The sequence below is a fragment of the Camellia sinensis genome, chromosome 8 (assembly GCF_055761805.1).
Source record: "Camellia sinensis isolate YWXY chromosome 8, ASM5576180v1, whole genome shotgun sequence".
Classification (NCBI taxonomy): domain Eukaryota; kingdom Viridiplantae; phylum Streptophyta; class Magnoliopsida; order Ericales; family Theaceae; genus Camellia; species Camellia sinensis.
In genome coordinates, this window is record NC_138968.1 from 48,226,953 (window position 1) to 48,254,143 (window position 27,191).

The window sequence follows — 27,191 nt, forward strand, 5'->3', positions numbered from 1 at the left end:
TTAAGTTGAAATATATGGATATTTTACAACAATCATGTTCAAATAAAAAATTTTAAAAAAAAATCAAAATTTTAAATTAGATTTGTTTAGATAAACTTCAAAGATTTTTAAAATTTAAAATTAGATATTGAGAAGTAAAATAAAGATTTTAACTGAATAGATAGAGATCAAATTTATTGATTTTATTGTATATTTGATTTTTTATATTTTTGTTATGTTTATTATAAATAAAATTAGAAATTAAGAAAATGAGTAACTGAGACTCCAGAGGATGTCATATTAGAAAAACAGTGCCTGACAGGTTAGCATTAACAGATTGGAGGTCTTTATTCTTATAATATATAAAATATATATATATATATATACTAAAAAAAAGGTTATTTCGAAACAAATTATATGATGTATATATGAAATCTAATATGATATGAATTGCAATTGAAATAAATTTGATTTATATTATATTATTTTATTTTAAAGGTCATGTCGACATATTTTTTGAGGATTGCATTTCAATAGGAAGAATTTAAATAATTATAAAAACACGAAAGTGCAAGTAGAGTTTCAGTTAAAAAAATAAAAATTCAAAATAATTATAAAAATATGAATGTGTAACTGCAAAAAATCATGTTAATTAGACATATATGTAGTCTTATAACAAGACCATATTTATTTTTTAAAAAATAAATAATTAACATGATTTTAATAATTTTTTTATAAAATAATTAAAACTTTATCATGAAGCTATAAATATCTAATTGACTTCATTTTTTTTATAGATAATATATTTAACAAATCAAACAATATAAACAATCTAAATCATCAAAATAGAGTCGGAATAATTTCCATAAAACACAACGGCCCTCTTAAAGTTTGTCCTACTCAAACCAAACCGGGAAAGGGGTATCTGCTGTACAACAGGTACTTCTGTGCGCCAAAAAAAAAAAAAAAAAAAAAAATCTACCGTTTTTGCATGCACGGCACACCCTGCTGTGCTTTAAGCACAGCAGGTACCCTTGTCCACTCAAACCCCATCCTTCTCTCTCTCTCTCTATATATATATTATTTTTTTTGGATGCGTAATGAAATAGGTCGGTCCAAGCACAACTAGCGAACAAGAGAGACATGTTGTCATAATTATCAGTTAGTAAATGTTCATTTAAATTCTGTTCTCACATCAAGCCCACCCTCTCTCTCTCTCTCTCTAACAATGTCTACTACATCGTCTTCTTCGTCCTCATCATGGAGAACCCTGAAGATAGGTATAATAGGCTTCGGCACCTTTGGACAGTTCCTCTCCAAAACCATGATCAAACAAGGCCACTCCATTACAGCTACTTCTCGCTCCGACCATTCACAGCTCTGTCACGATTTGGGTATCTCCTTCTACAGGTATATATATATATATATATATTGTGTGTGTGTTCCATGTTTTTGTAAGAGTCAACACCCATGTAAATTACAATTCACCCCTTTAATTTAAGACTAATATAATTCAAGTTAAAACTAATAATGATTTAAAGTAAAATTTGAATTAAACTACCTTGCTAAAAAAGTGTAATTTATCTTATATTTTTGTTTTATGACAAAGAATAACTGCTGATAAGACCAGTCAACAGAGCTTTGAAGGGTGGATAGCTTGGTCCTGTAACTTTACAATCTTTCCAAAGCACTGGGAACGATTTTAACTTTTTCTACTAAAAACTTAGTATTCGTAAGATATGACGTGACCCCTAAATTAAAATAATAAAAAAACAAACAAACAAATTAGACCCCTAACTGAAGGTATTAAAGTAAAACATCACAATAGTTTAGAGGGTCTATTTTAGAAAGCAAAATGATACTTTTCAATAGTTTAGAGAATCTATTTATATGCTTTTATAGTTTGAGAAATCAAAACAATAATAGTTTTCAATAGTTTAAGGGATTTTCATATAAATAATCCTTAAGTTCAATCCACTGTCGGTGATTAGTCTGCAGAGTCTCTTCATTTTTAATTCATCTTACAGATTACATGTTTTGCAACTCCTAGGGACATGGATAGATTTCTTGAGGCAGAAAACGATGTGATATTGCTATGTACATCAATCCTGTCCCTATCCAATGTCGTAAACTCAATTCCCTTGCACCGCCTGAAACGGCCAACGCTCTTTGTGGATGTACTCTCTGTCAAGGAACACCCAAAAGAAGTTCTATTGCAAGTACACACTATCACACCCCCTTTTTAACTACAGTACAGAACCTAAGTTTGATTTGTGTCTCCTACTAAGAATGTTTATGTATGTATCATAATGTGCACTTGGAAGGTACTACCCCCAGAGTTGGACCTGCTTTGCACTCACCCGATGTTTGGACCACAAAGCGGGCGAGATAGCTGGGAAGGCCTAAATTTTATGTACGACAGGGTCCGAATAAGGGATGAAGCTGTGTGCTCCAGTTTCCTTCAAATTTTTGCAAGGAAGGTATGTATTAGACAGAAACTGGGATTATAACTCGCAAAAACTCCCCTTGTTTCCTGTTCCCACTCACCACTAGACGGATCTCTCTTAACTCTGATCATACAATAGGCAGCATGTTGTGTAGGTTTGCTAAATCTACCTTATTGGAGATTGCTAAATCTCACATGGTAGACCCTATGTTGTGAAAGTGAGAGTTGTGGAAAGGGTTAAGTATACCAACTCCATCAACTATTAATAAATATCACTTTACCCCCCACCTATGAACACATACATTTTGATCCCCTGAACACTTTCACCCCTCCAGATCACCTCCAAAATGGATGTATTTGCAAGGGTTGTATCACAGCAGGAATTAATACATGAGGGAAGCAAAGTGATATTTACTAATAGTAAAGGGGTCTTGGTGTAGTTAACCCTTGTGGAAATAAATGCAAGTAACTCGTTAAAAAAAGTTATCTAAGAGCAAGACATTTGAAAATAAACACAACCGTAAGCATGTCAGGACCAAAATCTAAGAAAGCTATGCAACCTTCCATTTAATCAGTAAACAACCTTTCACATTCATATCCCAAAACCAACCTAGAGTTGCCAAAACGACTGCCAAAAATGTAAAGTTCATTTAAACTGTGTCAAGAATTGATCTCATCAACATATTCTTTTGTTCTATCCTGTTACCATCTATTACCTACCGGTATGCCAAAATGTCAAGGTTGGACTAGAACCGAGCTTCCATATTCTTCCGATGAACTTAACATATACCTCATCAGTTTCCATCAAAAGAAGTTGTCTTTAAGACCAAGTGAAAACATTCAATAAATTTACCCAATTCAACCCCTCCATCTGATCTCCTTCCACCTATAGTTTTTACAAACTTTGTCCGAGAAACTTAAAAAGAAAGGCAAGAGTCATGATGCCTAATTCAAAATACATGTTTACCTTGCTCATATATCAAGTGGTTGATCCAGGGTTGCAAAATGCTGGAAATGTCTTGTGAAGAACATGACAAACTGGCTGCTAGAAGTCAATTTCTCACTCACACAATTGCCAGGTATTACAATGTTTCCCCCCACCTACTCACCTATGAACAAACTACAGAAAAAGTCAGTCTTGGGACTTCAAATTTCATTGTTTGGCAGGGTCTTATCGGAAATGAAGGTCAAGTCTACGCCTATCGACACCAAGAACTTTCAGACACTTGTTCAATTGGTAAAAGTTCAATGCTTCATATCTTTCCTCTTTGTTTTCCTTTATTCAGCTTCATCTTCTTGCTCCAAGAATGAAGGAAAAGATTCTATTTTCCTTTTCCTTTTCCTATATCTTCTAGGCAACCTAACAAAGTCCAAACTACATATTATGATGAAGAACACTAACATGGGATTATTGGCAGAAAGAAACCACAATGAATAACAGTTACGATCTGTTCAGCGGGCTATTCATCCATAATAAGTATGCCCAAGAAGAGGTATGGAGCTGATTCTTATGTTCTAACAATTGATTTAAATTATGAAAATAATGGTGTATAGATACTTTGTTGAAGAGACTAAGGTTGAAATTATAAATCATGGCGCAGCTGAAGAACCTAGAAGTGGCTCTTGAGAAGGTTAAACAGAATCTGTTGGATAGGATGAACGAGGAGCTGGATCCGAGTGTCTCTAAACACTAACGAGGAAACACTGAGCAAGCAAATTGTTATGACGATAATTCAACTCATGTCTTTTTAATATATGTACTCTTTTTAATATGTACTTTCTATTATTATTCTCATAATTACTTTTACATTATAAGGACAACGAAACCTCTGAGATCAAGGATGACAAACTTCATTTATTTGATTCGTCCGTCTATCATATTTGTTGGGACCTAGAAATACAATCTCTTAAATGTTAAGATGTTCACACTTTTTCAAACAATTTAATGTCCTGAAGTCAATAATAGAAATTAGTGTATAAATATGGTAATTGATTGAATCAAGTTTTCACATAATGAAGTATTCTTTCTTTGGGACAGTTCTATTCTAAAATGTAACGAGTAGCAGTTGGCTAACCCAAAGGATAGTTGAATGGATTGGATCCCACTTAGATATGGAATTGATTCACCAATATTAGCAACTTAATCATAAAATTTTAAATATACCACTTAAAAACAAAGGTTAACTGTGCATAATGAAAGAAATTGCAGTGATTTTTAAGTTCACTACAAAAGTGGACACAATGGTCCAAAGTTATTGCGATGAAATTTTCTATATTGGAGCAGCACTGTTTTGGAGCAGATCAGCTCCCTTTTTTGTATTTTGCATACTTGGTATTCCATCCGCAACAAATAACTATAACCTCACTCGTATACAGAAAGATACCTAATACAACTGATAAAAGTTTTTCAATTTCTAATATAAAATTATTTATTTCCGGATCTAGAGTCCATTAAACTGACAAATAATAGCAAGTTCACATTACCAGCTACACCTGTGTCCCCGAATTTTGCAATGCAAGGAAGCATAAGAAGGAAAGAACTGAACAATTTGTTAAAGTAAACTGCAGACCTTAGTGATCTCCGACAAAGCTGAGACTATATTTAATCACAGATAGGAGACAGAATTCACTTGATACCATGAAATGATGGCAAGACCGCAATAAGAGGATCCCCGTAACCAACAGCTTCTGTAAACCAGTGTAAGAAAAAACAATAAGCAGAAGTGTGGAGCCAAACATATTAACAAACCAACGCGCCAACTATAGAAGCTTAGACTACTGGACAACATATAAAGATTTCTTTTTCCTTCTTTCTTCTTCACATTTTATTTATTTTATTTTATTTTTGCGGATTCTGATTATGAAATACATAAATTGCTTGTGCATAGAAGCAGCATCACCTCAACCTCAAAGATATAGCATGTCAGTATCACCTCAAAAACGTGTCATGTTTCAAGAACATAAACAAAATGATATCGTTGGTGCCATTTTATAAGTACAGTTCTTCCATTAATTTTCATCTGTAAAGTTATCTCTTAGGTGCAAAAAAACTAGCCTTCATTTAATTTGTCAATGAATACTACATCTGCAACTGGCTTATCTGACCCAATAATGCTTGGTTGCATAACAAGTCAACTAAATTATGGTTTGAAACCTGTTCTATCATCAATCACACTGAATCAACTAGAGTATGACAATCATATATATCTGTTCTAGGGATTTCACCATGGTTTGTGTTCACTTGAATTGTCCCTACACTGTCCATGAAACAAATTTGATAGCAATTGACCAATATTTTGTGGGCAGCACATGGGGTGCCCTACATGAAAGCACATGTAGTGCACAACTCCTACTAATAATATTGCATCATCGTACTAAAGCCCAATAAGTCTTACATATTTCCTGAAGCAATTTGAGATGTCAGAGACCCAAAAACATTAAAAAGAACTTGCAAATAAAAAAAAATAGGACATCATACCTCCATCATTGAAGAGAAGCTTTATGACCTCTCCAGCAACATCGGACTGCTCAATGAATGTCACAAAAGAAACAGTCATCAGACACATCCATCTTAAGGGCCACAACCAAAGGAGCTTAAACCAAAAGGCTCACCTTGACAGGAAGTTCAGTGCCAAACTGATCTAGAAAGCCTATCACTTGTCCTTCTTTGATTACTTCACCCTGTTTATAATCAAAAAAGAAGGAAGAAAAATAAATGAGAGACAGAGACTGAAAAAATATCAATTTGGATCTCAGTATTTAGGTTAAATTTAAAATAGTAGCTTTAAGCAGAGGTGCACAACGTGGTTCCTTTACTGTTGTTAGAATAGTCATATGTTATTATTTTATTAGTTTAGGGTACTATGGTCATATTGTAATATGTCTTCATAGAAATATATACTGCGGGAGTAGGGTTGATTTTCACAACTCTAAACCAATTAGTCAAACCATCTTCTCTTCTCTCTCTTCCTCTCTAACCCTAACCTTAATATTCAACTCTTGTGCATTCTAACTTGGTATCAGAGCAAAGCTCCTGCCTTCTCGAGTGTTCATCAAAATCTGGAGACAATTGTGAGGTGACAGCAATGTGCTGATGTCATCATCCGTATGATGTCATCATCCGTACGATGACATCAGCGTGACATCATCATCCATACGGACAAGTTAGGCTCTCAAGGATAGATTCTTCCTTCTGAGTTCAATGGTGATTTTTGTGGAATTTTTTGGAGCCATTTGATGTAAGTTTTGTATTTTTGAATGATTTTCAAATATTTTTGGTGAAAAATCAAAAATACTACTTCTGCTCTACTTGTGCGAGTTCTACCTGTCTATAGGGGCCGAAAATCATCAAGGTCTTCCTTGAGGTTTGTTTTGAGATTTGGTACTGTTTTGTTGGATTTTTGGTACTTTTTTGCCTCCTTCCCTATTCGGCATCTCTGGGTTTGGTCATAGACTTCTCTGTTTGGTGTTTTCCGCTATTATTTGGCTGCTTTGGCTGTTTTGGTCACAGACTTCTCTTACTTTGGCTGTGTCGCTGTCACAGACTTCTCTGTTTGGTGTTTTCTGCTATTATTTGGCTGCTTTGGCTGTGTTATTTGGCTGTTTTCTGCTAGTGTGATCACAGACTTCTCTTACTTTGGCTGTGCTGCTGTTCCCTCTTTTTTTTTTTTTTTTTGGCTGTGTGTTTTCCATGGCTGAAACCATACCTCCTGTGGTTAAAGATGATGAGTTGCCTAAGTCTATCACTACCAAGAAACTTAATGGCTTAAATTATCTGGCTTGGGCTCATGCCATTAAAATCTTTTTGCAGGGAAGAAAAAATCTCGTTTTCATACTGAACTTCCTCTTGCTGTTGATGATAAAACCTATGATGACTGGTGTAGTGAGGATTCTTGTGTTATGAGATGGCTCTGGCATAGCTTGGAACCTCATGTTGCTACTACTGTGGAATTTTGTGACACCTCGAAAGAAATTTGGGACTCCCTTGTTGAGTCATTTTCAAATCAAGTAGTGTCTCCCAGGTCTGAGTTATATGAGGAGATTTTTGCTACTCGACAGTCTGGTCATTCTCTTTCGAATTATTACAATGGCCTTAAGAATGTATGGTATCAGTTACTACAACACAGACCTTTTACTATTGATTTAGCACAACAAAAGCGGAATTGAGAGGAGTTTATAACGGCCTCTATACTTGTGGGCTTAGATTTTGATTTACGGGGTTTCAAAGATCAGATCCTTGCTAGTGAGACGTTACCTTCCGTTGCTAATGCCTATTCTCGGCTATTGCGTTCTTCTATGGGACAGGGTTCACCTTCATCTAGTTTCGCCTCTCAGACTTTGGCCTCTTCTGCATTGATCTCTAGTAGTGGCAACCGTGAGTCTCCCCGTGGAAGTTTTCAAGGCCACTCTAGTCAACGTGGCTCGTATAGTGGTCTTCGTGGTTCCTGCGGTGGTCATTCTTCTCATGGTTCTCATCATGGTGGTGGGCATGGAAATGGTTCTGCGTCCCGTAGTGATTGGAAGTGTACTCACTGTGGTTCCTTGGGTCATTTTGAGCCTTGGTGTTGGCAGAAGTATGGTAAACCTGATCATGTGAATCAGGTTATGGATTCTCCATCCTCCCAGTCGACACATTTTCCCTCTAGCACAATTGCTTTCCCAGCTGATTCTCATGACGCACTCACTACTCAAATTAGCGAGCTTACTGAGCTAGTCCTCTTCATACTACTAACCCTTTATACTCCACAGCTACAATGGCTGGTTCAGGTAATCTTGCCTATGTGGCTCAATCTCCCCAATCTTAGCTCATAGACTCTGGTGCTCATTCCCATATCTCCAGTAATTCATCTCTTTTCCATACTCTTCATCCTGTTACACACAATATTATACTAGCTGATGGATCCTTCCTTCCTATTAGTGGCAAGGGTATTCTTTAGCCTACTCCGTCTCTCTTCTTACCCTGTAGTCTTTATGTTCCTACTTTTCCATTTAATTTACTTTCTGTTTGTCAATTGACTAAAGCTCTTCACTGTTCCATAACCTTTTCTCCCACTACGTGTGTTTTGCAAGACCGACCTCCAGACCAAGAGGATGATTGGTTCGGGGCATGAGAAGGATGACTTATATTTTCTTGACACTGATAGCCCGTCTCGTTCTACTTCTGTTGTTTTGAGTGCTACAATGTCTCCTCTGCAATGGCATTTTTGCTTGGGTCATCCGTCTTTAGCCAAGCTGAAATTAGCCATTCTTAGCTTGAGTCATGTGTTTAACCTTGAGTGTGATGCTTGTCAGCTTGGCAAGCACCACCGTAGTTCATTTCCTAGTCATAGTGTTAGTCGTGTGTCCGCATCTTTTGATGTAGTCCATACAGACATATGGGGTCCATCTCGAACTCCCACTGTTAATAGCTTTCTTTAATTTGTTATTTTTATGGATGATTACTCTTAGATGACTTGGTTGTTTTTACTAAAGCAGCGGTTTGAATTACCCCATATAATTTCTAAGTTTTATAATGAAATCTTTACTCAGTTTGGAAAACGTATTAAAATATTCCGGTCTGATAATGCCTTAGAATATATGCTATCTACTGTGGATCTTTTTTGTGCTAATTGCAGTATTATTCATCAGACTAGTTGTGTTCACACATCACCCCAAAATGGTGTTACTGAGCGGAAACACCACCATTTGTTAGATGTTGCTCGTGCATTGTTGTTTAACATGCGCGTTCCTAAACAGTTTTGGGGTGATGTTGTGCTCACTGCTTACTCTCTTATTAATTGCATGCGAGGTTGTGTTACAAAACCAATCTCCCTTCTCTCAGTTATACCCTGATTGTTCCCCGTTTCCTCTTTCTCCTCGTATTTTTGGCTGTGTGGCTTTTGTCCATGTCCTTGATCTGGGCCTGGATAAGTTATCTTCTTGTGCTTATAAGTGTGCGTTTTTAGGTTATTCTCTTACTCAAAGAGGTTATCGATGTTATCACCCTGAGTCTCGTCCTCGTCGATTCTTTGTCAGTGCTGATGTTACCTTTTTTTAATCCACCCCGTTTTTTTCTTCGTCTGGCGGCAGCAATTATTAGTCGATCTTATATCTTGTCGTGAGGGAGAGCCAGCTCCTCCCACACCTACTTTTCCAGTGCCTTGTGTCTCCTCCTCCTCTGTTTCACCCTCCATCAATGTAGATCCCTCTTCTTCACCTCCATCACCTCTCGAAGTTTATCAGTAGTCCCAAAATCGTCGCCTTGTTTCTTATGGCCCGAACAATTCATCTTCTTTGTCAGAGGCTCCTGGCCCTCCTACCGTTTTGGACTCATGATGATCTTCCCATTACTTTACGTTGAGGTAAACGTGCTTGCACCCAACATCCCATTGCCCATTTTGTTTCTTATGATCGTCTTTCCACTAGTCTTCACTCATTTGCTTGTAGCTTGTCTTGTGTTTCCATTCCATCTTCTTATAAGCAAGATATGTCTATGTCGAGTTGGAAGCATGCTATAGATGAGGAAATGAGTGCTCTTCATCAGAATCAGACTTGGAAACTTACTCCATTGCCTTCTAGGAAACCTAGTGTCGGTTGTTGTTGGATTTATACTATCAAGTATCTTCTTGATGGTACTGTTGAGTGGCTTAACGCCCGCTTGGTGGCCAAAGGCTATAAACAAACTTATGGTTTTGATTATCTAGAAACCTTCTCCCCTGTGGCTCGCCTTAATTCTATTCGGATTCTCCTCTCTATTGCCATTAGTCAATCTTGGCCTTTATATCAGCTTGATATAAAGAATGCCTTTCTTCATAGTGATCTCCAAGAGAAGGTCTATATGGATCAGCCGCCTAACTATGTTGTTCCCGAAAGTGAGCATATGGTTTGTCGATTGCGGAAAGCCTTGTATGGTCTCAAACAATCTCCATGTGCTTGGTTTGATCGCTTCAGTGCAGTTGTACTTTCATATGGGTTCCGTTGTTCCATTTCTGATCATTCTGTTTTTGTTCGCCATTCGTATACTGGGAGTATTGCTCTCCTTGTCTATGTGGATGGCATCATCATTTCTGACAGTGCCTCCACTGGTATTGCTGAATTTAAAACGGTCTTTAGGTCAGCACTTTCACAACAAGAGCTTGGGTCATCTTCGCTATTTTCTTAGGATTGAGGTTACTCGGCCTTCTCGGGGGTTGTTTCTTTCGCAACGCAAGTATGTGCTTGATCTTCACTCTGAGACTGGCCTCTTAGGATACTCGTCCGAGTGATACTCCCATGGACTCTTGTGTTAAACTGGATGGTGATACTAGGGACTTATTTCCTAATATTGGTCATTATCGTCGTTTAGTTGAGAAATTAATTTATCTCACTGTCACTCTTCCTAATATTACATATACTGTCAGTGTGGTTAATCAGTTTATGCATGCTCCTCGTAACCCTCATTTTGAAGTTGTTTGTCGTAACTTGCGTTATCTGAAGAGTGCCCCAGGTCGTGGTCTACTCTATCATCTATCTTCCTTGTCTGTCACTGGTTTTAGTAATGCTAATTGGGCTAGCAGTCAAACTAATCGCCGTTCTACCTAGGGCTATTGCACCTTCGTTGGAGGTAATCTTGTTACTTGGCATAGCAAGAAACAGACAGTTGTTGCTCGTTCGAGTGCCGAGACTGAGTACCGTGCCATGGCCCATATCGCATCTAAGATGTTGTGGGCTCACTCTCTTCTATAGGATTTTGGTATTCTTGTTCCCACTCCTATGACTATGTGTTGTGATAATCAGGCTGCTATCTTTATTGCCAATAATCCAGTATTTCATGAACGTACGAAGCATATTGAAATTGATTGTCATTTTATTCACAACCTCTTACTGAGAAAGCAACTTGTGACTCCTTATGTTCGTTCTGAAGATCAATTAGGTAATATCCTCACCAAACCCTTGGCTCAGTCTTCCTTTCATCGCTTATCTACCAAGCTGGGCATGTTTGATCTCTATGCTCCAGCTTAAGGGAGAGTGTTAGAATAGTCATATGTTATTATGTTATTATTTTATTAGTTGAGGGTACTATGGTCATATTGTAATATGTCTTCATAGAAATATATACTGCTAGAGTAGGGTTGATTTTCACAACTCTAAACCAATTAGTCAAACCATCTTCTCTTCTCTGTCTCTTCCTCTCTAAGCCTAACCCTAATATTCAACTCTTGTACATTCTAACTACTGTAACCACCAAAAGATGCAGTTTAATAAATAAATCAATTATCGGCTAATAAGATTAGTTACGTGGCCATTTCAGACTCCATGTTGCTTGATCATTCACCCTTTTTATCTTTTGCATATTCAGAATGTTTATTCTAAAGTTCTTCCCCAGCACATTGCCTCGTTTGGCAAGTAGCTGTTTTAGCTTAAAAGTCAAAAGTTACTAAAAAAACCAAAAAGCCTATAACCTATACCAAAAAGTCAAAGATTCCCTCTTCTCTCTACTTTTTGCACAGCTTTTCGTGAAAAGCCAAAAAGTCACCCCAAACATACTAATTTTTTTTACCTCATATTTTAGTCAAAAAGTCAAAAAGTTACTAAAATAGTCTGTTCCCAAACGAGGCGGTAGATAATAGTTGCTCAAATAGGATAGTTGCTCAAAGTTCATCATTCCTGGTCATATTAAAGGTTCAACAGTAATGAAGATCTCAAAATATGGCACATAGATAGCTGAACCAAAAAATTTGTAGCACTAAGTTTTAACAGGTAATGAAGATCACAAAATATGGAACATATACAGGTGAACCAACAAATTTGGAAACTTGAGAATACTAGAACTCTAGTATGCCAAAGATAAGTAGGTGCTGCGACAACTTAAAAAGACATATGTTGAGTTTAGGATTTCAATCTCCACCAACTATGAAGCACAGACATTTCTAAGAACATGGCATATATGTGTCCGTGTCCATGTCCGTGTCCAACTGTCAGACTGACACTTCGCATGCCAAACACTTGTCCAAATGTGTCTTGTTATTATTATTTTTCTTTTTTAGACCAGACACACTTCAGATGTCGGAGATATACTTGTCGATCGCTTAGACACACATGGAACATAATATAAGTTTGAATAAAATAATAACTCTAAGACACTAGGGTAAAAGAAAAACAATTTAGATTCATACCTATTAATCCCTCATCTAAACTTTAAGAATTACTGATACGTAACAATTTTTTATTTTTTTTAATTATCTTTGAATGCAATATTCATATATATATAACATATAACATATAATAAATATACAAAATTATTTGTTTTATGCATGCCCCCCACATGTCATGTCCTGCATTTTTTTTATTGTGCCAATGTGTCCGTGTCTTGTTGCATTTGTGTTTCTTAGCCCACAAATAATGACCCCACAAAAGCATAAATTGCAATGCCTACCTCTTTGCAAATAGGAGGTTGCTTCTTTCCTTTCAATGTTCTTCCCCTTCGGAATGAACCAACCTATCAGAAAAGGGATAATAACAACATTAAGAACTTTATCTTACAATACTAGGTGACAAGGGCACCAACCACACATACAATTGAAGACAACACTAGAACATATCCACTGGCTCCAGAAGCCTCCAATGCTGCTAACTTTGATGATTTCTCTGCAGGGACATTTGTAAAAGGACTGATTTTTTCTGTAGAAGATTTTGGCAGTGGTGATATTGGGGAAGCAGGAACTGATTCAATCATCAATTTATTAGAAATTGGTGGTGGTGTTGCAGGAGAAACAACTGGCATGGGAACTACTGTGGGAGCAATATTACGCTTGAGATGCATTTCAAAGTCTCCAACCTATAGCAATGAATGCTCGGTTAAATAAGAGAAAATTTGAAACAATATACACATTGACACAATCAAAACTTATTAATGATAAGGACAAGCAACTATCGTGTTTCAAAGTTGAAAATGGAAGATTCCCACATCATTCACTTAAATGGAGTGTTATCTGCTGGCTCAATCAAACATATAGTAAATCATACCCAGAACTCGTCATTCCTCAATTATCTGACAGCTGTTCATAGCAAGTTCCTGCTTGGATTGCAATATCACTATTTCACTGTAGATCTCTCTAATCAATTAAATGTGCAATTTTCCATATCACATCTTATTTTTCATTTATACTTGGCATGGCATCATCAACCCTACTTAGGGTATCAGTGGCTGAATAGCTCATCATTATGACTCACATCCAATGGCGGAGTTAGGATTTTGGTTTAGAGGGGTCAATAATAAGATAGAATGTTATGCCTACAATAGTACTCCCTCATCGTGCGTTGGCCCTAATGCAGTAAACCCTCAACCCTAACCACAACACTGACTTGGACAGCAATAGTCATCCCTATAGTAAATCAGTGGCTGAATAGCTCATCATTATGACTCACATCCAATGGCGGAGTTAGGATTTTGGTTTAGAGGGGTCAATAATAAGATAGAATGTTATGCCTACAATAGTACTCCCTCATCGTGGGTTGGCCCTAATGCAGTAAACCCTCAACCCTAACCACAACACTGACTTGGACAGCAATAGTCATCCCTATAGTAAAATAAGTACTTTATTGAAAGATTTTATCAAATCACAAGTAAGCATTTATATACTTGCATGCATATTTATCACAAAAAAAAAAAAAAAAAAAAAAAAACAAATATCAACAAAAATAAATTAGCAAGCATTGTAAAAATAATAATAATATTTAAAATTTAAAAGTAGACTTTACAACATAATAAAGGGAAGGGGCAATTTTTCATAAATTTCTTTTCTACTACTCAAGTTCCAATCAATCCAAATCATTTTCTTATGTTCCAATAAGTCTCATAGATGGCATAGTTACCAAAGTACCCTTGTTTGAATAAGCCTAATCCCAATTTGAGACAACTTAATGTGTCACTCATGGACCTTCACACAGTCAGAAGAACATGAAATCAGTCGGCACATTGTTTTCCGTTTGGATGGAGGTTGCACCTCCTTGTGCTGCTCTTGCAATTAATACAAACAATAATTTTGGTGGTGTATAAATGAGTAGCGATGTGAAACACGCAATGTGTCTTCGTAAAATATTTTAGGTTGTTGATCTTCACATCGTATTAAGAACAATACTTGGCTTTTGATTACTTTTTTTCTTTTGTGCATGTTGTCATTGTGTGTTAATCATGATTATTTAAATATTCACATCACATGTTAACATCATGAAATCTGTGGACATTTTTCTCGTCATGGTCAAGTGAATATCCTCATTATCTTTTATTTATGTTTTTGTGAATGTTCACATCATGGAATTCGTGGACATTTTCTCGTTATGGTATTTTGAGCATTCATATTGTGTGTTGCCATTGTGAACATTCATATTATGAATGAGAGGTAGGTAACATTCGCAATGGCAATTGAGAAAATGTAGACTTTTAATATTGAAATCAAATCTGAACAAATACGAAATTCAATGTGCAAAATCATCTCACATTAATAACTATAATTTCAGTCACACTGTCAATTTTTTTTTTATTTTTTTATTTTACATAATTACTGAAGTCTTATTTGATAGATCTTGTTAAAAAGGTTTCAATTTTCAAAGATACAAATTTCATCAAAAAAAAAAATATATATATATATATACACACACACATAACAGAAGTAATGAATTTTTAAAATTTAATATACAAAAAGTCAAAAACAGTCCAAATTAATGCATAAGAAGTTGCAAAGAGTTCAAAAAATATCTATAAGGGTAAAATTATCAATAAAAGACCTCAAATATAGGAATTAGGATTTGGTGGATCAAATCTCCAAATTAACAGGACTTATTGGAATAAAAGAATATCTTATGGACTAATTGAGATAAAAGTACTTGAAAGGGGATTTTCCACTAAATTCCCCAAAAGGAAACTTGGTCATTAAATAAACATTTAAAGGGAGAAAATTTCTTCAAAATAAAGAAAAAATAAGAGTATGTATTAAACTTTAGAGGGGGAAATTGAATAACCATTTCATAAACCAATACGAAATTCTAACTGCTAGTCGGAATAGTTTTTGGCCTAATTCTTCTTCTGATGATCAATTCAACCGGATCCATGCTTATTTTCAACTCCCCGAAGCATTTCATCGCTTACTACATAAGCCTTTCCTCGTTTGAACCTCGTCCTTCACTTTAAGGCTATGACATGCCAAGGTGCTGCTAGATGGAAGGCTTTTATCAACGTCCATGAATGATAAATCATAGATCGAACTGCCAAATCTGAAAAATTGGGTGCTATCATATACCTTTGTATCGGCTAAGTTCACGAGTTGGAGATAAGCGAACTTGAACCGCTGACATCCGCCGCAGGGTAAACCACCGCCTCTTAGATATAAATTTCATAAAGTTGAGGGGGGCAAATGGTCCATGCTCCATCCATCCCTGCTCCCATCATCCTCAAGACCCAAGAGCATGAGTTACATACTAGTCTACATCTACAACTAATTTCCACTCTCCAATGCATGTATTCAGAATGTTTCATCCACCCACCACACTCAATTCTGAAAAGACAAATTTTAAGGCTTTTCCATGTAGCTTATTGAATCACCAACCAGTATTATATCATATTTAACTTTCAAACAACCACCATCACTTTCTAGAAGACCGCAACTCACTGCATTTCCTAACCAGACCATTACGGAAAGCCAATGATTTTCAAACTTAAATGCAAGCATAAACACTTTAGAGGTTTACCTTCAGTTTCAGCTCAGCAACCTCTGTCTCATCACAGACCTCCAGGACCAAGGCCTGACACAAGAAAACAAAGGTCACTGTTAATGGTTCTAGTGAAAATTAGATAAACAATTACACTTCAAGGTGAAGGAAGAAAGAAGTGTAATACTACCAAATTATGAGCAATAGGAAGGCAAAACTAAATGAGAAAAGCAAACCATACACATGACAAAAAGGACTAGCTATTCCAGGCATGGAAATGCCCCAACCACCTGGTTTTACTTTGAAAATATCTTGAGGTTTCAAACTTGTTAATGCTTGAGATATTTAATGCAATTTTCTGTTTGTGAAAACACAGAATCAAATAAATTCAATCAACAACTAAATCATGAGAATTTGTAGGAAAAACACCTCCCTTAATTAACTAATCTAATGTTCCAGCATGAATCGAGTGAAGCATTTTATATATGCCTGGGTTAACATTGGGTTTTCAATTTTCAATCTCAATCTGAAAAAACATTGGGTTTTCAACTTTCCTGCAAATCTAAGAATGAATTTGAAAAAAAATAATAATATCTATATATATATTAATTTATATTAGCCCAGGCAGAATCAAGCACACTTCTAATTTTTCACAAAGTAACCTCAACTTTGGCGCGCCTTTCAGCATTACTGGATGCAAAAATATGATCCTAAGAACATCTCCAGCTGTGTAGTAGTATTTAGGAGTACCACAGTTGAAATAGAACAGTGTAGCATAAAACATTTATTCCAATGGTGTAGTATATGTTGTGCTAACATAACACTGAACTATTTTATATTACATCTTTGACCCCTTTTTTTTTGGGCAAATTACAAATAAACCCCCTGAGGTTTGCTTAAAATAGAGATTACACCCTGTAGTTCTAGAAATTACATCCCACCCCTTCAAGTTTCTAATCACATAACAAATAACCCTTTTTATTAATAAATCATCAAATCAATTAACAGTTTTTAATGATACCATAAATATATTTTAATTAACAATTCAAGTAATTTTATTGTTGTATAGAGGATACTGGTTTTAAGCTATAGTATAGTGGCAATGGTAAACACACGAATGGGGTAGGAATAATAGTTGCCAAGAGTCTTGTAGAAAATGTAGTTGCGGTTTTTGATTGGATTGTGTTAGTTAAACTAATTATTGGAGAGAATATAGTGAACGTTATCAGAGCATATGCCACCCAAGTAGGATTAGATGATCAGACTAAAAGAGTTTTTTGGGACCAAATAGATGAGGTATTACAGGAGATACCCATAAGAGAGAACCTAGATATAGGTGGTGATTTCAATGGCCATGTAGGAGTAGATAAACTAGGGTATGAGAGGGTGCATGGTGTGTATGGTTTTGGTGATAGAAATGAGGCTGGAGAGAATATTTTAGATTTTGGGTCAACTAGGAGGCCAAATAGATTACTTTCTAGTAAGGAAAGGGGACCGTCTAAAATACAGCGACTGTAAAGTGATTCCTGGAGACAGCTTGACGTCTCAACATAGGATTTTGGTACTAAATTTATGCTTTAAAGGGCAATACCAAACTCGGAAAGATAGTGAGTGTCGTAGGACTAGATGGTGGGACCTAAAAGGGGCTAAACTAGACACATTTAAGAATAGAATGGATAAAGAAGGTACTTGGGACTTGGAAGATGATACTAACACTAAGTGGAACTCGATTGCCAATTATATGAGGAGAGTCTCAGGAGAAGTTCTGGTAGAGTTGAAAGGAAAGGGACCCAACTTTAAGGAAACTTGGTGGTGGAGGAAAGGGGTCTAAGCGGTAATAAAGACGAAAAAAGAGAGTTTTAAAAAAGTGGCAAAATAATAGAACTACGGAAAACCTTAAGCGCTACAAATAGGCTAATAAGGAGGTCAAAAAAGTAGTGAGGGTGACTAAATTAAAAGCTTATGATGACCTATACACTAGAGAGGATATACAAACTTGCTAAGATAAGAGAGAGGAAAACAAGAGATTTTAATTAGGTTAAGTGCATCAAGAGTGAGGATTCTAAAGTGTTAGTGAATGATGAAGAGATTAAGGAAAGGTGAAAGAACTATTTTGAGAAGTTAAATGAGGAACATAGAGGTAGGTCAAAAGAGGAGAAAGTAAACAGTAATAAAGAAAACCTATTGAAGTAGGGATTTTAAAGTGGAGTTTGATTCTTCTATAGGTTCTATCATAGGATTAGGGATTTTGAAGTGGAGTTTGCACTTAAGAAGATGAAATTAATAAGGCTTTACGACCCGATGATATACCTATTGAAGTATGGAAATGTTGGGGTAAGAAGAGGGTTGTTTGATTAACTAGGTTATTTAGGAAAATTTTGTTGACTAGGAAAATGTCAGAAGAGTGGAAGAAGAGTATTTTAGTGCCAATATATAAAAATAAAGAAGATGTCCAGAGTTGTAATAACTATAGAGGAATCAAGCTAATGTGTCACACAATGAAAGTGTGGGAGAGAGTGATGGAATGTCGATTGCGAGATATTACAGAGGTGTCAAAGAATCAATTTGGGATTATGCCTAGTAGGTCAACAATCGAAGCAATCTATCTTTTGAGGAGAGTGATAAAAAAATATAGAGAAAAGAAAAAAAATATTCATATGGTTTTTATCGATCTTAAGAAAGAATATGATAGAGTGCCTCGGGATATAATTTAATGGGTGCTAGAGAAGAAAAAGGTGACAAAGGTTTATATTGATGTAATTAGGTATATGTATGAAGGTGTTGTGACCACTATTAGATCGCCTACTGGATAGACGAGTGGATTTCTAATTTCTGTAGGGTTACACCAAGGATCAACCTTAAGTCCTTATCTTTTTGCTTTAGTTATGGATGAGTTGACGCACAATATTCAGGATGATGTGCCATGGTGTATGTTTTTTGAAGATGATATCGTGTTAGTGGATGAAACTAGAGAAGGAGTTAACACTAAGTTCGTGATTTAAAAAAAAGTACTTGAATCTAAAACATTTAGGATAAACAGAACTAAGACAGAGTATATGGAGTGTAATTTTAGTCACAATAGAAGTAAAGGATAAGTGAAGATTGAGAACCAAGAACTACCTAAGAGTGAACATTTTCGTTATTTAGGATCAATTATCACAACTACTGAGGAGATTGGAGCGGATGTGGTTTACAGAATTAAGGCGGCGGGGTGACTTAAGTGGAGGAGTGTGTTTGGAGTACTGTACGATAAACGAGTATCCATTAGACTAAAAGGGAAGATCTATAGAACGGCTATTAGACCAACGATATTGTATAGGGTAGAATGTTGGACAACTAAGAAACAATATGTAGAAAAGATAAGTGTTGCTAATGTAGCGATCCCGATTTCGATCCTTCTTTCATGTTTTGCCACTTCGACTGGGCCGGTCGGGGATCGAGCTGCCCGGTCAGCTCGCGCGGGTCCGGGGGCAACGCCCCTTGGCGAATCCGAGGGCAGCGCCCTAGCGGGGTCGAGGGGTAGCGCTCCCGAAGCAAAAAATACAAAATGCATTCGAAGTTGCTTGTCCGCTCGAGCGGCCGTTTATGCGCTCGAGCAGAGAATGTTTAGTTTCAGAAGTTTGACATGTCTACAAAAGTACTGGGTTAGTGAATTTGATGCTCGAGCGGGGCTTTCCACGCACGAGCGGACCGTGTTATATCAGTTCGCAAATCTAATATTTCATATCACTTTTTCAGTCCTCTCTCTCTCTAAACTCTCTAGAATTCCAGATCAGGAGCTTCTCTCTCTAAAAGTCATCTTCTCTCTTTGATATCTCCAAATCCATTGGGATTTAGACCTAAATTCTTCACCAAAGTTGGTTATCATCTCGAGGGCTTCGTTATGTGCGGTGAAGATCGAGTTTCGACACCATTGATTTTGGGGATTTTTTTCTCACTTCTTCTTTAAAACTTGAGGTAGGGATTTTCTTAGAGTTATATATATATTTTTGCAAGATCTATATGATTTTCGAAATCATCTTTCGATAGTTTTGAAAATTGATTGTTGATTCAAGAAGTTAAGCGATTTTGAAAGCGGATTTGTCTTTTGTTCTTTTAAAATGATTTTATGGGTTTTGATCTTCGTTGATTAAAAGAAAGATGATTTTGGAAAGTTTTCTTTCAAAAGATTTGAGATATATAGTTTTAGTGAGAAAACCTAAAATTTGAGAATTTTTTAAAAGAGACAGAAAATCCATGAATGTTATTGTTTTATTTATTTTGTGGGTCAAAATAAATAGATGTTTGGAAAATTTCTTATTTATATTTATATAAATGATGAATTTCAGGGAATACGAGAATTGTTGTTCATTTTGGAAATTATTATTCAAAATGTTGAAATATTCTTGAAATGACTAATTGTTGAGGATACTTGAGAAGAGGAAATTGTGTTATTCCTTGGATGATGAATTGGAATAAAAGTATTTATATTCATCTTGTGTTATTGGCATAACAATTCATTTTATTACATTAAACTTTGAAAGTTGATTTGAAAACTTGCATTGAGAAAAGAATGTTGAGAAACAAGTTTTCATGAAATAGTTTTGGGGTAAATACGTTGGCAAGTCTTGATAGGTGGTGTAGATGATATTGAATAAGTTGGCCTGAGAGTCCGAGGTGAAAGACTGAAAACCCGTGCGGATAGGTGTCGAGCCTTCCGATTAATACCGGTAAAAATAACAATTTGACAATACTTGTATAGTCTATTTGCAGACACCGACCTAGGAATTACCAGAGTCGTATTTACCGCCCTTGAAATAAATTGTTAAGTTTTGAACAATTGAAATTGCATGACATCATTGAGCATGACGGTTTTCAAAAGATGAAAAAGTGATTTATCTTCAAAAGGGGGCATAGCATGGCATGTGCATTTCATCTCTTGAGACTTATATAAAATGTATATACTTTGTTAAGGATTTCCTACTGGGCTTTATACTCACCCTACGGGATTTTTGTGCAGGAAAAGATGTGGTGATGCCGCCTAACTAAAGGGGAGGAAATGTGAGTTAAGAGTACGAGACTCTCATTTTGCTGTAACTCTGTGTGTAAGCCAAGGGTTGTATGTGTGTGGGTTTGAATAATCGTTTTGTGTAACCAGACTCAATCCTTGGAAACTTATAAACCCTTGGGGTTATTTATTTGTTTATTTACTTGTTGTTGGATTAATGTATTGTTGCATGAAGAACTATTGTATCATATAATGTAAGTTTGCAGATTTATATTCAATTTTCCTTGAAAGAGCCATGATTGTTGTACTATCATTTGGGCTAGAAATTTGGGGCGTTACAGCTAAGTTGAGGATGCTAAGGTGGATGTATGGCAAGACTAGAAAAGACATAGTTAGGAATGAGTACATTCGAGAATGGGTAGGAGTAGTACCAATAGAAGATAAGTTGAGAGAGAATAGATTGAGATGTTTTAGTCATATACAACGGAGACCAACAGGGGCAGTAGTAAAGAGATGTGATACAATGATGATAGATGGTAGTGTTAGGGGGGGATAGACTTAGATTGACGTGGACTAGTGTAGTAAATAGAGATATGAATCTCTTTAATGTGATTAACGAAATGGGCTTAAATAGAGTTGAGTGAAAAAGAAGGATTCATGCAGCCGATCCAATTTTATGGGACTTAAAGCTTGGTTTGGTTTGCTTATAGAAAAGTACTTAGAAATTTCATTTTTCTATTAATTGTGTTAAATAAAAAATTCTAATAAGGGAGTATTTGTATTTTTCAAAATCACAGGAGGCAATCCGTATTTTAAACAAACCTCAGAGGGTGTATTTGTAATTTATCCTTGATTTTTTGCTATCAAAATAACATATATGTTGTTATAATTGGAGTTCAATTAATCAGTAATTACAACTATATTGTGTGAAGATTAAATGAGTGAAAATTAATTTGGCACAAATAAATTAGGTTAAATTAAATTTTAAAATACATCTAATCACAAGCCGTTAAATCAAAGTTCAACAAATAAATCAAGTTTTAAAGGGAAAATTCCCAAAATGTACTACGTTTCCCTCAAGATTATTATTGAGTCCTATCAAATTTCAATGTAGAGAACCGTGTTCTATTCTCATTAACTTATTCCAAAAAAGTTCAAATCTTCATAATGGGTGTCCGACAAAGGTATTTGATTTATTTTGAAGAGTCATGTAAGATAGCATAAAATTCATTATTTTCTATCGTCCCACACTGTGAGAAGTATATTCGGCAAACAACCCAAAAAGGCTTTAATTTTATTAATATTCCATCAAAAGAAGAACAATGTGAAAATGACATTGTGGTAAATCCATGCATTTATAAAAGTGTGCAAGGATAGAAAATGATGAATCTTATGGCAAAACTTTTTTGATTAGATTGTTTATGCTTTTGTTTTTTAGAATTTCCATAATTTATACGATTCAAAAAATAGTTTTAATATACATTAAAATTAATTATAGAAGCATAATTCACATTTTAATGAGAAGTGGTAAAATTGGAATAGAATAATTAAGGAAATTTTATTTTTTTTATTTTTTTGGGGGGGGGGGGGGGGCTCTCAAGTCCAAATCTGAACTGGAGAGAATATGAGGGGGCAGTGGGACCATCACAACTCTCATTTCAATGATCTAAACCGTTCACTTTTTACAACCCCCTGTGTACATAATTCATGAAAAAAATTTGATTGATTTAATAATTGTAGCCTTTTCATTTTACTGCATTTATACCCAAAAAGTGGATAGTCTATTTTCAAAAACATACTTATCTTCTATTGTTTCAAAGATAAATTCAATTTGAAATGAAAAGGTTACGATTATCGAGTCAACCTAAATTTTTCCATGGATAATATACATTGAAAATCCTATAAAATGAATAGCTCAAATCATCAAACGAAACTCATGGTGGGCTCCACAGGCCACTCAAGTTCTTTCAAGTTTAGGCTTGAACTTGAGCCCAATCCTTTTTATAACAAGTTATCAAGAATAGGACTTTTAATTGTCTACATTGAAATTTGATAAGACTCACTAGTAATAATCAAGGAAAAGTGATACTAATTTATAATTTTCCCAAGTTCAAAACCCTGTTGTTGGGGAACAGAAAGGAATTGGCTGAAGAAATAAGGTTTAATAATTATTTGATAATATTTTACACTTTGAGATTTATTTTATTTTTGGTAACTTCTAATTTATCTAGAGTTTCCGATGATGCCTACATACATGGCTTTGTGTAATAGTTTTGAGGCTAGACAGTGATTTTAAATATTGATTATTGAAGTTTTAGATATTTGTTTTGGGATTGTGATCCCGGTTGATTTTTCTTGGTTCTTCTATTCTTCTTGTTCTTGGTGCTACATCACTTGCTTAATACAATGGAAAACTCAAATGGAAATGTTTCATGCATGTGTCGTCATGCCGATATGCATTATTACACTTAAGCTAAGAGTACAAATCAAAAAAAGTATAACGTAAGCTCAGGAAAAAAAAATTCTTAGAATTTATTTATTTTTAAATACGTGAAAGGATAGTAAATAACAACTCCGTAATGTTAGAAGTTTTCTTCATGGAATTCATCAATGAATGAAATTCAATAACTAGACTCACAAAGTTGCAAGTGAATATCTGCTTTGAAAAGATGACTCACCTCAAATCCATTAGGGAATATTGCACTTCCCAGACAATTCTTCTCCAACAATCCTTGTTTTCGGCTATCTAAAGGAACTGCACCATTATGGTTTCCAAATTTATGGATATTAAGGCAAAGATGAAATGCTCAGGAATACCATACAATTAAATGTGTGTATATCTAATACACATCTAAATAAAATAAAGACTCTCTAGACTACTCTTTACTCATAGACCCAGCAAATTAGTAAGAATAAGGGTAAGAACAAAAAACACTTAAATTCATCAATGTACCAAATGTCTCACTTTTTATTTTATTTTATTTATTAAGAAAGAAATTGTTAGTAATCACGAAAGGGATTTGGAAAAATAAAAATAAATCAGATGTCTGCTAAAATCAAGAGAATATAATAACAGTGCATAAGATTAGAGAGGCACAGCATTTTTTAACCAAAATAGACTAAACCTGCACATAAATTTCAAGTAAAGCAACTCACCATCAGATTTAGCTGCCAGGGTAACTTCAGATGTCTTTACACATGATACAACCATTCCTTCCTGCTTAATTGGATAAGAAACAAGCTTCCCACCAAATGTGAAGCCTTGGATGTGTGATTTACTTAAGTTGGGCCAGGTAGAATTATGCATGGCAACCATGCAAGGCCTCTCAAGTACGGACCGCACATGTGAGACAGTGCCTACAGAACCTAACATACAGTGACTAACATATCAGAATCAAGTTACAATTTAAGCTTTAATTGCAGTTGATAAGTTTGTTACAATGATTGAAAATAAATTTATACATAGATATATAGATGAATAGATAGCTAAGGAAACTCCTACATAGGGGGTTGCATAAAAAGATCAAATATTGAATACAAATGGATCGATGAGAAAACTCCTATCATATGGCATAAAAGGGTTGCATAAAAAGATCAAACACAGATGATATGATGGCAATAGTCCTTCAAATATAGCAGACTTAATTCACATATATGTCACAAATCAAAAGAACATAATGCTAAAAGACATAGTCGTGGTCGGTAAAAGACCATCATCTCAGAGGTAAGAGTCAACGTATCAGATTCCCCCAGAAATACTCCATAGAATAATATGCCCACATACTCCAAGGCATAAAGAACCACTTCAATTACAGTATTTTGCCTACGCCAAGCACAATTTGCTCTATTTGAGCAAGACAAAAAACTAAAGCAAGAGAAGTACAATCAATAAATGCTACAAAGATGAATTACATAAAACTTACATGGCCACACAAAAGTTACATATGCATCTTAGTCAGCCTTAGTAGCCGCAAAGACTGGTTATAATTAAATAAATAGACAAAAAGAACACCTAAAGTGTTTTTTAGAATGACTAAAAGATAACCAATTGTTACAAATGGATTAAGCTGTTATTTAGGGCGGGACTTAGATCTCCCTTTTAACATTGTATAGGCTCGCAACTGCATACATGATAGGCAGCGGCCAGTCATTACTTTTCCTAAAATGTATTTTGGGATGAGAATTTCTATCCCAAAAAAGAATTTTTTTTTTCTTTTTTTCTGGAAGATGCAGCATTCCACTCCCCAACAAACTTAATTACAAAGTCTGCATATTTAAATTGCATAAGTTAGCTCAAGAAATACACAAAGGACATGAGTTTAATATTACTACCAGATCAGAAAGAGCAATCCAACCAACGCGAACCCAATTTCATACGTTCCTAGACAGTACTACCATACTTAATAGACAAAATTATGAATGTTTTCATACAACATAAATCAAGGCATGATGAATCTGAATCATGAAGGTAATAAGCGAATTAACAAATGTTGAATTAAAGCAACATTGAAGACGCGATTCATAATTACAGAAAATCCAGATCAGGCTAAAAGCTAGGGATCGTACAACCGAACAACAAAAATTATTGCCAAAGTTCTACACATTGACATATCACGCCGTACAAATATATAGATATAGATATAGATATAGATACAGGTCTATACATGGAGAGAGGGACTTACAGTGGAAGGAACGAAGAACAGCGGCGGACTCCATAGAAAAAGGACGGTAGGGAAAACAAAATGCAGGAGGTGGAAAATCGCTCTCTCTCTCTCTCTCTCTCTCTGAGAAATGGAACGAGAAATGAAGTCAGGTTGGGAGAGAGAACAATTTAAAGGAGGAAATTTTGAAGAAACCGAGAGAGTTTGGTTATGCACAGTCGTGAGTGGGGTGTATGCATGTATATGTGACGTTATTGAAAACTCCGTCCCCTCTTAGTCAGTTTCTCCACCCTCTGCCACCGTTTGCAGCTCCGATTGTTACTATGCGCCGTTCAAACTACATTAATTATTTTCATCTTTTTTTTAAGGATAAAAAATTGACAATTTGAGCCCTTTTGATTCCATCTCTATAAATTGATAACGGAAAAATATTTTATTTTTAAATTATGTGTTGTTAGTTTCTTAAATTTTAATTTTATTATTTTAGTTTTTAAAATTATTAATTTAAATTAGGGAGTTTTTTTTAGTAAATCCACTCTATAAGAGTCCTATTCCATTAGACCCATAGGGTGCGTTTGTTTGGACGGACTGGATAAGAAGGGATTGTAATCTATCGGACTGTTAGTCCTGGATACATTGTCCCTGGACTATTTGGTCGGACTAGATTTGTATTCTATGTTTGTTTAGTCATGGGATTAGAGGTCTGGATTGGACTATTCTATTGAATCCCATGTTTGTTTGGGATATTATGGAGAAGGATAAATGTTCAAAAGACTATTTTGCCCTTTTGAATTATTTACTAAATAATAAGAATATTAAATCTAAAATTTTACTTTTATACAGAGTAAAATTTTACCTTTAGTTTCAGAGTGTAAAATTTTACTTTCATACAGAGTAAAATTTTACTTTCATACAGAGTAAAATTTTACTTTTAGTTTCAGACTGTAACATTTTACTCTTATTCAGAGTAAAATTTTACTTTCATACAGAGTAAAATTTTACTTTTAGTTTCAGAATGTAAAATTTTACTTTTATACAGAGTAAAATTTTACTTTCATACAGAGTAAAATTTTACTTTTAGTTTCAGAATGTAAAATTTTACTTTAATACAGAGTAAAATTTTACTTTCATATAAAGTAAAATTTTACTTTTAGTTTCAGAAAGTAAAATTTTACTTTTATACAGAGTAAAATTTTACTTTCATACAGAGTAAAGTTTTACTTTCATACAGAGTAAAATTTTGAATTTGGACAAGCTAAGAGAAAGATGAGAGGGTCAAAGATGTAATAAAGCTAGCCAATCCCATGGGATACATTATCCCATAGATTCTGTCCCAGGCCCCCCCAGGGATACAATAAGCCAGTGAATTCCGGATTAATAGTCCGGAGGGATTATTAATCCGGACCAAAAAATCCATACCAAACAACGGACTATTAATCCCTCCGGATTAATA

At 35.2% G+C, this 27,191-nt stretch overlaps 2 protein-coding genes and 1 long non-coding RNA gene across 5 annotated transcripts; 2 read left to right on the plus strand and 1 right to left on the minus strand.

The window, feature by feature from the left end:
* Positions 1 to 1,078: 1,078 nt before the first annotated feature.
* On the plus strand, positions 1,079 to 4,366 carry LOC114293661 (arogenate dehydrogenase 1, chloroplastic). Its single transcript, XM_028237773.2, has 7 exons — positions 1,079 to 1,389; positions 2,030 to 2,198; positions 2,304 to 2,459; positions 3,422 to 3,504; positions 3,593 to 3,662; positions 3,844 to 3,918; positions 4,027 to 4,366. Exons 1-7 carry the CDS (start codon positions 1,208 to 1,210, stop codon positions 4,117 to 4,119), a joined length of 828 nt encoding a protein of 275 aa, XP_028093574.2. The 5' UTR covers positions 1,079 to 1,207; the 3' UTR covers positions 4,120 to 4,366.
* Positions 4,367 to 4,619: 253 nt separating this feature from the next.
* LOC114293660 (uncharacterized) lies at positions 4,620 to 26,117 on the minus strand. 3 transcript variants are annotated; one of them, XM_082882581.1, is made up of 9 exons: positions 25,760 to 26,117; positions 24,234 to 24,434; positions 23,756 to 23,832; positions 16,130 to 16,183; positions 12,960 to 13,220; positions 12,819 to 12,881; positions 6,038 to 6,106; positions 5,904 to 5,949; positions 4,620 to 5,113 (listed from the first exon to the last, which is right to left on the minus strand). In XM_082882581.1, exons 1-9 carry the CDS (start codon positions 25,791 to 25,793, stop codon positions 5,052 to 5,054), a joined length of 867 nt encoding a protein of 288 aa, XP_082738707.1. In that variant the 5' UTR covers positions 25,794 to 26,117; the 3' UTR covers positions 4,620 to 5,051. The 3 variants fall into 3 exon arrangements, with proteins under 3 accessions (XP_082738707.1, XP_082738706.1, XP_082738708.1); XM_082882580.1 differs by having other exon boundaries at positions 24,234 to 24,443; positions 25,760 to 26,091; XM_082882582.1 differs by having other exon boundaries at positions 24,234 to 24,457; positions 25,760 to 25,985.
* On the plus strand, positions 6,351 to 21,367 carry LOC145796919 (uncharacterized). Its single transcript, XR_014337656.1, has 2 exons — positions 6,351 to 6,663; positions 21,090 to 21,367. It is a non-coding gene; the product is annotated as an uncharacterized LOC145796919 (long non-coding RNA).
* Positions 26,118 to 27,191: the final 1,074 nt, after the last annotated feature.